At 38.7% G+C, this 13052-nt stretch overlaps 1 protein-coding gene across 1 annotated transcript in view; it reads right to left on the bottom strand.

Annotated features, from left to right (window-relative positions):
* The window catches only part of LOC137390995 (tryptophan--tRNA ligase, mitochondrial-like), a 29348-nt gene that overhangs the window by 9391 nt on the left and 6905 nt on the right, over positions 1-13052 (bottom strand). The window contains exons 3-5 of the mRNA XM_068077314.1: positions 12076-12203; positions 11485-11636; positions 6573-6789 (exon numbers count right to left, since the gene is read on the bottom strand). Coding sequence (XP_067933415.1) covers positions 6573-6789; positions 11485-11636; positions 12076-12203 — 497 coding nt within the window. The remainder of the gene's footprint in view (positions 1-6572; positions 6790-11484; positions 11637-12075; positions 12204-13052) is intronic.

Raw genomic sequence — 13052 nt, 5'->3', positions numbered from 1 at the left:
AGAACTACAAGCGATGCACAAAATTCCTACACTATCGGCGACTCGTGCCAATACGTGCTGTGATCGCCTCGTCGATGCATGCCTACTATTGCATGAGAGTACGTGAGACAAGACTCCCTAAAAACATGGTCCAACAAAAAAACTTTCCGATTTGCTTTACGATATAAGTGTCGTAAGTAAACTTTCCTAGCTTTGGGTAGAAAAAGGCGCTTCTTGTTCTCTCTTTGATCTCACTTTATCAAAAGTGCAAGTTTGCATGGGCGTACCACTTATTGACCTTCAACAAGTGAGCACTGCTAAATCGTGTTTTTTCATGATCTATATGAATGGCTGAGCAAATGGGCAATGTAGCTGTGTTCTGCTATGCTACACAGCTATAATAAGTTGTGAAATATGGGATGCTTTGATTTCCCTATGCATATAGAGTAGGCATTTGGGTACAAGCGAGGCATTCAAATCAGAATCTCTTACCACTCGCAATTTTAGAAAAAATGTGGTCGTTTTGCCTTTATTATCGCACACAATAACAGTCGCCAAGGCTCAATTGACAGTAGATAAACGCATGCTTGACAATGCATCAGCAACAGCTGGGACCCACAATATTCATAAACATTAATTTTTCTTCAGGCTATACAGTGATTAACTGAACACTCGCTTTATAATAGCCAAGTTTTGTCCATGCTAGTAGTTATATAGTGAAGGGGAAAGTGAAGCTTGAAAGAATATAAGCGCAGAGGCTGGAAGTAATAATGATATATAATATTATATAACATGTAATATGCAAATATATAAGAATTGTCAAGTTAGAGTCCTAGTAGTAGTCTAAGCCAGACTAGCTCCATATCTCTATCACAAACTCTAACACTGTCCATCTATGGCGCCTTACAGTGCCTCGCGTTGCGTGTTTGCAACTCGAGTTAATCAACTCGAGTTGCACAACTCGAGTTGTGAACGCGCAACACGACTTTTCAAAAGTAAGGTGCAATATATTGGTATTACGGTAGCATAACCGTAGATATGGTTATATTAACGATGGTACATCAAGAGGCACCCGTTAGCTAATAGAAATTAAACTATGTGTGTACTGTAAAACTAGAACTAATAGCGAATTATTAGAATTATACTGTGCCGAGTTTGCAACTCGAGTTGTACAACTCGAGTTGCAGAACTCGAGTTGTACAACTCGAGTTTGTAAATATAACTCGAGTTGTACAACTCGAGTTGCACAACTCGAGTTCATCAAAACCCAAGCCGAGTTCTTTCAACAGCAACTCGAGTTCAACATCTCATCATTTTATTTTCTCTAGCAATATTTTCTATATACGGAATTTATTTTGGTGCATTATTAAACGCCGTTGAAATAATTTCTATGTTCATTTTCGGTGTTCATTCAGTTTCTTGTCAGATTCTAGAGAGATGACTCTTTTTTCAAATGAAAAAGAAGTTGCCCGGCTGGCTGCGAATTTCTTTTTCCCAAACAGGTTTACATACGGCAGTAAAATTTTGGCTCATGATTGGCGTTAGTAATTGAGTTTTAGTAACCAAAACTTACATCATTACATTAGAAATCAATAGTTATAATTAGAAAGGAACACAAAATTCTAAATAACGTAGCAAAACTGATGTTATCATTCAAAAAGTGCTGTTTAAACGTAAGAGGCGCTTACTTAAAACTCATTAATTAAAGCCATTTTGAATAAAATTTTGGAATTTTGTGTTCCTCTCTAATTATAACTATTGACTTTCAATGTAATGATGTAGGTTTTGATTACTAAAACTCAATTACTAAAGCCAATCATGAGCCAAAATTTTACTGCCGTATGTAAACCTGTTTGGGAAAAAAATTTCGCTGCTCGGTTCTCATATAGATTGTTCTTAGTTTGCTTTTTACATTCTACAATTGTTTTTGTCTCTTTATATTTATAGAAATGAATATGCGCAAATCTCGCCAATATATATAATTTAAATATGTATACATATTTAAATTATTATTAAATTTCTGTAAATGAGACACCCCAATTACTCACTTTGCTTTCTTTACGAACCCGTGTTAGTTTTGCGTATAGGTAACACAACTCCAGGTCATAAACCCAGGCCGAGTTGTACAATTCGGCAACTCGAGTTGGACAACACGGCAACTCGAGTTGTACAACTCGAGTTGTGAACGCGCAACGCGAGGCACTGTAAGGCGCCATAGTCCATCTCTTGCATCCCCTAGTCTACACCTCAATTAACCCATCATTAATGTGAAGACATATGGCAATAGGCACATCTTTCAACTCATTTTTGCTTTATCTGTGCACAATTTATTTATTATACAAATTATTACAAATAATTCAGTTTTGATATAGCTTTATATAAGACATTTATTTTAATGTCATACGTATTTCCCTTGATAATTTATGAAGTTTTGAAGCTGCAGAACGAGTTAAAGTAAATACAATGTACCTGTATAAGAGCATTTGCTCTAACATACCATGGTTTCAACACACAAAACTAATATTAACAAGACAAAATAGTCGGGATATACTAATTTAATAGGCTAAATCAAACTAAATTTGTTATCTCGACATACTCCTTGTCTCTGATCCAGACGCTACGAATATTTATATATCAATAGAATAGGCCTACTTAGACTCTAAGGACTGTAACTAATTTAGTTTTAAAAGATAATTTTAATCCCCTCTTCATTTAGTGAGCAATTTTAATTGTAACTCAAAAGTGAAGATATAAGTAACTTACTTGTAAGTAACTCCCCAAAAGTAACTTACTGGGGGAGTAACTTACTGGGGGAGTAACTTAGTGGGGGAGTAACTTACTGGGGGAGTAACTTACTTGTAACTCCCCAAAAGTAACTTACTGGGGGAGTAACTTACTGGGGGAGTAACTTATTGGGGGAGTAACTTACTGGGGGAGTAACTTACTGGGGGAGTAACTTACTGGGGGAGTAACTTACTGGGGGAGTAACTTACTGATGGAGTAGCCTACCAAATACTAAAACTAATTTCTTTACTCCGATGGCCGACTTCAAGGTCATCATATTACAAAGAGTTATTATTAGACTTCAAGGTCATCATATTACAAAGAGTTATTATTAGACTTCAAGGTCATCATATTACAAAGAGTTATTATTAGACTTCAAGGTCATCATATTACAAAGAGTTATTATTAGACTTCAAGGTCATCATATTACAAAAAGTTATTATTAGACTTCAAGGTCATCATATTACAAAGAGTTATTATTAGACTTCAAGGTCATCATATTACAAAGAGTTATTATTAGACTTCAAGGTCATCATATTACAAAGAGTTATTATTAGACTTCAAGGTCATCATATTACAAAGAGTTATTATTAGACTTCAAGGTCATCATATTACAAAGAGTTATTATTAGACTTCAAGGTCATCATATTACAAAGAGTTATTATTAGACTTCAAGGTCATCATATTACAAAGAGTTATTATTAGACTTCAAGGTCATCATATTACAAAGAGTTATTATTAGACTTCAAGGTCATCATATTACAAAGAGTGGTTCAAACCTCTGAGAAGATTATTAGATAGTTTGATCACGGACATTTTTTTTTAATCAAAAATGTAACTGGTGATTTTTGTAGACATGCTCCCTTAAGTGGTGTCTAACATGACCAAAAAATGATGCAATTAAACTCACTAGATTATTAACGATATAAGAAATGAGAATATATATAGTTTTGGGATCAATCTGTAAAAACTTGAGAGTTATTCAAGTCCAAATCTGAAATGCCAAGCATTGCAGATTGTATATCCCAACTATTTTTTTCTCCAGACTGTATGATTACAACTAAAGGCGGTAACTAGAGTCAGGATGGAAACATTGTGGAAGGCTGCCCAGTTACTAATAATGCATGTGGTATCTGTGAGAGGGGATAGTCAAGCGCACCAGAGACCTCACCTAAATTAGTTTCAGGAAGGATGAGTTCTGCATAAGGACAAGGAAATTACAGATGCTCACTCTCTCATGACATGATGCATCGTATTGAACGAGGCCAGATATATCCGGCAAAGCAAGATAGTGGATGTGATTCATCATTCCATGATGGCAGTTCATCCCAATAAGGGTAGGCCTACAGTCTTCAATGGCTGATAACCGGGTAAACATTGAAGCCACTCCAATATTGCTACACGAAAGCCTATGTTTGTTTAGATGATAGGTGAATCCTAGAAGAAAGTTTTCAAGGAAGGGTTTTGACAACCCCTAATATACACAATTGCTATTAGATTGCTTTCATTCAATACAGAGATCATTTTTGGATTAGAAACTGAAAGCTATTGGTAAAGAAATAGCTAAGGAGTGTTGTGAAGGCTTCGGAGAAATAAATCTAACAAAATGGTGCCTGATATGCTGATCTGGGTGCCTGATATGCTGATCTGGGTGCCTGATATGCTGATCTGGGTATGGGAATGAAACTCCTTTAACGGAGCAGCCAAGTGTAGCCCTAAATAACTTGTTTTTATACAACAAATATATAATAAAACCATATTTATACCTCCAGATTAATGTAAATTATAAACAATTATTATAAAATATATAAATATACAATATAAATTAGATTACTGCATTATTATTGTAACAAGAATTCAATATATATAATTGGAGCGTGTTTGATGCGCTTTTCTGTTATAATCACTCATCCGTGTCTTAACAAGTTGCAGAAAGGATTTACTAAACATCTCTCGAGTACAACTACCGTAAAACCTCTACTTGAATGCCACCTCTATCTGAACACCACCTCTATTTGACTGCCACTATAGAGAAACGGTTGGAAGATAGAATGCCATGGCATTAAAATAAAAGTTTTACAGTAATTCTGGTAGCCAAGAGAAGCTGATAGAGTTGGTAGTGTCAGTAGTGCGGGGCCACACTAAACCACTATAAATACACAAGCTGGTAGTGTTAGTAGTGCGGGGCCACACTAAACCACTATAAATACACAAGCTGGTAGTGTCAGTAGTGTGGGGCCACACTAAACCACTATAAATACACAAGCTGGTAGTGTTAGTAGTGCGGGGCTACACTAAACAACTATAAATACACAAGCTGATAGAGTTAGTAGTGCGAGGCTACACTAAACAACTATAAATACATAAGCTGATAGAGTTAGTAGTGCGAGGCTACACTAAACAACTATAAATACACAAGCTGATAGTGTTGGTAGTGCGGGGCTACACTAAACAACTATAAATACACAAGCTGATAGAGTTGGTAGTGTCAGTAGTGCGGGGCCACACTAAACCACTATAAATACACAAGCTGGTAGTGTTAGTAGTGCGGGGCTACACTAAACAACTATAAATACACAAGCTGATAGAGTTAGTAGTGCGAGGCTACACTAAACAACTATAAATACATAAGCTGATAGAGTTGGTAGTGCGGGGCTACACTAAACAACTATAAATACACAAGCTGATAGAGTTGGTAGTGCGGGGCTACACTAAACAACTATAAATACACAAGCTGATAGTGTTGGTAGTGCGGGGCTACACTAAACAACTATAAATACACAAGCTGATAGAGTTGGTAGTGCGGGGCTACACTAAACAACTATAAATACACAAGCTGATAGAGTTAGTAGTGCGAGGCTACACTAAACAACTATAAATACATAAGCTGATAGTGTTGGTAGTGCAGGTCTACACTACACAGCTATAAATACACAAGCTGATAGTGTTGGTAGTGCGGGGCTACACTAAACAACTATAAATACACAAGCTGATAGAGTTGGTAGTGCGGGGCTACACTAAACAACTATAAATACACAAGCTGATAGAGTTGGTAGTGCGGGGCTACACTAAACAACTATAAATACACAAGCTGATAGTGTTGGTAGTGCGGGGCTACACTAAACAACTATAAATACACAAGCTGATAGAGTTGGTAGTGCGGGGCTACACTAAACAACTATAAATACACAAGCTGATAGAGTTAGTAGTGCGAGGCTACACTAAACAACTATAAATACATAAGCTGATAGAGTTAGTAGTGCGAGGCTACACTAAACAACTATAAATACATAAGCTGATAGTCTTGGTAGTGCAGGTCTACACTACACAACTATAAATACACAAGCTGATAGTGTTGGTAGTGCGGGGCTACACTAAACAACTATAAATACACAAGCTGATAGAGTTGGTAGTGCGGGGCTACACTAAACAACTATAAATACACAAGCTGATAGAGTTGGTAGTGCGGGGCTACACTAAACAACTATAAATACACAAGCTGATAGTGTTGGTAGTGCGGGGCTACACTAAACAACTATAAATACACAAGCTGATAGAGTTGGTAGTGCGGGGCTACACTAAACAACTATAAATACACAAGCTGATAGAGTTAGTAGTGCGAGGCTACACTAAACAACTATAAATACATAAGCTGATAGTGTTGGTAGTGCAGGTCTACACTACACAGCTATAAATACACAAGCTGATAGTGTTGGTAGTGCGGGGCTACACTAAACAACTATAACTACGCAAGCTGATAGAGTTGGTAGTACAGGTCTACACAAAATCCTATGTAGACAAGCACTCACCTCACCAATGCAATCGGTAACAGCCTGTTTCAGCCTAACCTGCACCGTCTCCTCGTCGTCAGACATATCGATACGAGACTTCTCGGCTGGATCAGATTTACTCATTTTCACTTCAGGGTTCCTTAGACTGCGCACTCGGTCGGTTGCGGTCAGTAAATAGTTCGGCTGAATGAGGAAATCCGTCTCATAGGCATTGTTGAAGAGCTTTGCCAAGTCTCTACAATAAGTCGTTATCAATTGAACAAAATAAATAATTAGAAAATGTGGAAACAAGAAAAAAAAAAAAATTGCTCACCTGACTATTGAGGTGATTTCAGGCAGTTAACAAAAATATTACTATTTGTGTGTGAATGTGATGTTAGGAGCTATGAAATGCTACTAGAAAACAATAGCCTCAGCACCAGTGAAAACAAGCTACTACATAAGAAAAACAACACCAATCACAAACATCACGTAAGGCCATACTGCAGAAACTAACATTAATGGTAGGCATTGTGCAAAACCACAAAATGGGAAATAGCTTCAACGATTAAGACATTGCATGAATGATAACGCAAAGTCAATGCGTGACAGCCACAAAGGGCCATTCATTTTGTGGAGATAGTAATTGGGCAGACAACTTCACTCTATAATAAGGAGTAGTTTTCTCTCACATTCGTTAACAATTATGTGACAAGCTAGCACCAGAGCTGTAGTAAAGTGAGTGATGCAATGACGAATGGCAAGTCTTGTTATTACAGTTAACTCGCCGATTCTCTACTCGACTGAAAAGTTATTATTTGTCTGTCATTATTTGTTGTCAGAGGCTATTTGCTCAAGATACTGGAATATTAGTAACGAACACAATTTTCACCACCAATATAATTGTTCCACTAATATACTTCTAGGTACTTATAATGTCATTCCAAGTGATCAAAGGAATTTAAGTCTACAGCTAGCTGCTGGCTATCAACATGAGCATATTATATCACTTTTGCTGGAAAATCAGGAAATATAGTACTAGTTGAAACTTTGTTGTGAACTAACTTATTTCAATATTGTAAAAAAGGCTACAAACAGAATCCTCTATTTTTAGCTGCACTAACTATGTAAACATCCTAATAGTGTGTGTGATATTTACACAGAGTAGGTATTGCACAGCCAGCAATTGAAATGGGTGGTCGTTAGTGTTTCAACCTCCCATCGCACTGACGGCCACCCGATGGAGGCAAATCTATAAAAGGTTTTGATAGAAATCCAAACATGAAGAAGTTGTCAATGTATATAACTTTAAATTATTTTTGTGTCTCACTACCATTATAACCTACACTATGTACCTCCACTGTAACCTACACTATGTACCTCCACTGTAACCTACACTATGTACCTCCACTGTAACCTACACTATGTACCTCCACTGTAACCTACACTATGTACCTCCATTGTAACCTACACTATGTACCTCCATTGTAACCTACACTATATACCTCCGCTGTAATCTACACTATGTACCTCCACTGTAACCTACACTATGCACCTCCACTGTAACCTACATTATGTACCTCCGCTGTAATCTACACTATGTACCTCCACTGTAACCTACACTATGTACCTCCATTGTAACCTACACTATGTACCTCCACTGTAACCTACACTATATACCTCCACTGTAACCTACACTATGTACCTCCACTGTAACCTACACTATGTACCTCCACTGTAACCTACACTATGTACCTCCACTGTAACCTACACTATGTACCTCCGCTGTAATCTACACTATGTACCTCCACTGTAACCTACACTATATACCTCCACTGTAACCTACACTATGTACCTCCATTGTAACCTACACTATGTACCTCCGCTGTAACCTACACTATGTACCTCCGCTGTAACCTACACTATGTACCTCCGCTGTAACCTACACTATGTACCTCCATTGTAACCTACACTATGTACCTCCACTGTAACCTACACTATGTACCTCCGCTGTAATCTACACTATGTACCTCCACTGTAACCTACACTATGTACCTCCACTGTAACCTACACTATGTACCTCCACTGTAACCTACACTATGTACCTCCACTGTAACCTACACTATGTACCTCCATTGTAACCTACACTATGTACCTCCACTGTAACCTACACTATGTACCTCCACTGTAACCTACACTATGTACCTCCACTGTAACCTACACTATGTACCTCCACTGTAACCTACACTATGTACCTCCACTGTAACCTACACTATGTACCTCCACTGTAACCTACACTATGTACCTCCATTGTAACCTACACTATGTACCTCCACTGTAACCTACACTATATACCTCCGCTGTAATCTACACTATGTACCTCCACTGTAACCTACACTATGTACCTCCGCTGTAATCTACACTATGTACCTCCATTGTAACCTACACTATGTACCTCCACTGTAACCTACATTATGTACCTCCGCTGTAATCTACACTATGTACCTCCACTGTAACCTACACTATGTACCTCCATTGTAACCTACACTATGTACCTCCATTGTAACCTACACTATGTACCTCCATTGTAACCTACACTATATACCTCCACTGTAACCTACACTATGTACCTCCACTGTAACCTACACTATGTACCTCCACTGTAACCTACACTATGTACTCCACTGTAACCTACACTATGTACCTCCATTGTAACCTACACTATGTACCTCCATTGTAACCTACACTATGTACCTCCACTGTAACCTACACTATGTACCTCCACTGTAACCTACACTATGTACCTCCACTGTAACCTACACTATGTACCTCCACTGTAACCTACACTATGTACCTCCACTGTAACCTACACTATGTACCTCCACTGTAACCTACACTATGTACCTCCATTGTAACCTACACTATGTACCTCCACTGTAACCTACACTATGTACCTCCACTGTAATCTGCATTATGTACCTCCACTGTAACCTACACTATGTACCTCCACTGTAACCTACACTATGTACCTCCATTGTAACCTACACTATATACCTCCATTGTAACCTACACTATGTACCTCCATTGTAACCTACACTATGTACTCCACTGTAACCTACACTATGTACCTCCACTGTAACCTACACTATGTACCTCCACTGTAACCTGCATTATGTACCTCCACTGTAACATGCATGATGTACCTCCACTGTAACCTACACTATGTACCTCCATTGTAACCTACACTATATACCTCCATTGTAACCTACACTATGTACCTCCACTGTAACCTACACTATGTACCTCCACTGTAACCTACACTATGTACTCCACTGTAACCTACACTATGTACCTCCATTGTAACCTACACTATGTACCTCCATTGTAACCTACACTATGTACCTCCACTGTAACCTACACTATGTACCTCCACTGTAACCTACACTATGTACCTCCACTGTAACCTACACTATGTACCTCCACTGTAACCTACACTATGTACCTCCACTGTAACCTACACTATGTACCTCCACTGTAACCTACACTATGTACCTCCATTGTAACCTACACTATGTACCTCCACTGTAACCTACACTATGTACCTCCACTGTAATCTGCATTATGTACCTCCACTGTAACCTACACTATGTACCTCCACTGTAACCTACACTATGTACCTCCATTGTAACCTACACTATATACCTCCATTGTAACCTACACTATGTACCTCCATTGTAACCTACACTATGTACTCCACTGTAACCTACACTATGTACCTCCACTGTAACCTACACTATGTACCTCCACTGTAACCTGCATTATGTACCTCCACTGTAACATGCATGATGTACCTCCACTGTAACCTACACTATGTACCTCCATTGTAACCTACACTATATACCTCCACTGTAACCTACACTATGTACCTCCACTGTAATCTGCATTATGTACCTCCACTGTAACCTACACTATGTACCTCCATTGTAACCTACACTATATACCTCCATTGTAACTTACACTATATACCTCCATTGTAACCTACACTATGTACCTCCACTGTAACCTACACTATGTACCTCCATTGTAACCTACACTATATACCTCCATTGTAACTTACACTATATACCTCCATTGTAACCTACACTATGTACCTCCATTGTAACCTACACTATGTACCTCCATTGTAACCTACACTATGTACTCCACTGTAACCTACACTATGTACCTCCACTGTAACCTACACTATGTACCTCCACTGTAATCTGCATTATGTACCTCCACTGTAACCTACACTATGTACCTCCATTGTAACCTACACTATATACCTCCATTGTAACTTACACTATATACCTCCATTGTAACCTACACTATGTACCTCCACTGTAACCTGCAGGATGTACCTCCATTGTAACCTACACTATGTACCTCCACTGTAACCTACACTATGTACCTCCACTGTAACCTGCATTATGTACCTCCACTGTAACATGCATGATGTATGCGTAAGATACCTAAAGTTACATGCTTCCCGAATGTTTAAAACGGGGAAATTTTGCAATGCTGACCTAGAATTTCTAAAACATGATTGTGATCTACCCACAGATGGTGAAGTTTTATTTAACATATTCAGATGATATTTATGACAGACTAAATAAATGAATGAACGCAGTCATTCATTTATGAATGAGGCAAAAATGCAGCGCAGTCATATTAGCAAATTATTAAGTTGAACTGAAGTACACAAACCAACGACTTCTATGCCACCTGACGACTGACTACTTTCATTTGTCTAGCTCCTCATCCATAAAGCAACTGCAGACGAGACTCGCACTGCAGATGAGACTCCCACTGCAGACGAGACTCGCACTGCAGACGAGACTCGCAATGCAGACGAGACTCGCACTGCAACGCACTGCAGACGAGACTACAGAGAAAAGAAACAGTCTCTCACCTACAGAGTTGTATCTGCTGAAGTTGATCAGATCCGACCGGTACCCAGGATGCCCTGTACAAAAGGATATCTGCAGCCATTAGCAGCGGGTACACTATCAGACCAAAGGAGAAGTTCTGCTGCAGTTTAGCCTTCTCCTTCCACTGGGGTACCTGTAATTACAAAAGTTAAGCTTGGTTTCCATATCGATTTCGAGACTCTGGCGGTAACTTGCGCAGCAAAATGCTTGCGACGCTATGCGGATTCTGTTTACATAAAAAGCTGCATTGCTAAACGTAATCGCATAATCACATAAAATGTTCGCTCACCACGCCGTTTCGATAATGGTAACCTTCACCTGTACAGTGCATTTTGGGAAAGTTTTACCTGCAGCTTTTTGCAAAATTTGAACAGTGCTAAACTATTGCATTGACCGCCGGCAATTACCGGCGGTACCCGGCGTGTGTTCACATTTCACCGCAATAGCCTGCGGTGCTGTCGCCGGTGCTTTGCGACATAAATGGAAACCCGGCTTTACGCAATCACTATCTCAATAGCTGAGGGCGGAACAGTGAAGGCCTGACCCACTGTGAGGTCTACAAAAGGGCTCACCATTTTGAGACGCGCTTCAGTGACCATGCAGGTAAGCATCCAGCAGAGCTCAGTGTGTTCTTTTACATCTGACTGTTGAAAGAGGATGCATCGGTTTGGGTCGACACCACAAGCTAGGAGAGTGACAGCTGCAAATGTCAATCATTTGAGGTTTATAAATAATATCGATGACTTTCAATAAAAATCAGAGAGAAATAATTTCTATACTAAGTCGAGGATTGATCCGGGGTCCTCGAGTTAACCTTATCACCACAAAATACTAGCTACTGTTAAATTTCAACAAGATAACAGAACTTAGCTGCACACTGCAACTGATTCTTAAAGGCAAACTGATATTATTTGAGATTATGGAAAAGTCGAACTCAGAGAGTTGCATCCAACAGGTTGGTAGCAACTCATCCCTATGCATAAACAACTTAACTATATAAAGGAAACATAGAGGAAACTTATCAATAATGTATAGACAACTTCCCTTATGTACTTTGACAACTTTTCAACTGTGCATAAATCTCTTATTAGCTATGTATCGATCATTGTAATAAAATCGAGGTGGGAGTTTGCATCACGCTTTATGCCAGTCATAATCTGTCCAAACAAAACTTAATTATGCAATGTGAATTGACTACTGTTCCGCTCTGGTGCCATGAAATTTTATTAAAAAACAGCAGTGTAGGAAGGTGAGGTCATAAAACTTTTGATTTTCATTACAACGTCCAGCGGAATAGCCTAAGGATTGGCGAGTAAATCATTTATAAAATTAGACAAATCACTAATGTGAACCATCATCTGAATAAAATATGGCAGACTGTTGGTGACCTTCACATAACCAATAACATGCATGTGAAAGAATCCACTCCCGAAGATTCTCTACTAATCCCAACACTATAGCTTCCACCAAATGTATTCGAACCTAAAAAAATCACCTAAGTAGTTGAAAGAGATGTATACAGGCTATACGAATCTAAGAAAGAAGAAAA

The sequence above is a fragment of the Watersipora subatra genome, chromosome 3 (genome assembly GCF_963576615.1).
Source record: "Watersipora subatra chromosome 3, tzWatSuba1.1, whole genome shotgun sequence".
Taxonomy (NCBI): Eukaryota; Metazoa; Bryozoa; class Gymnolaemata; order Cheilostomatida; family Watersiporidae; genus Watersipora; species Watersipora subatra.
This window is presented reverse-complemented; position numbering and strand designations above follow the sequence as displayed.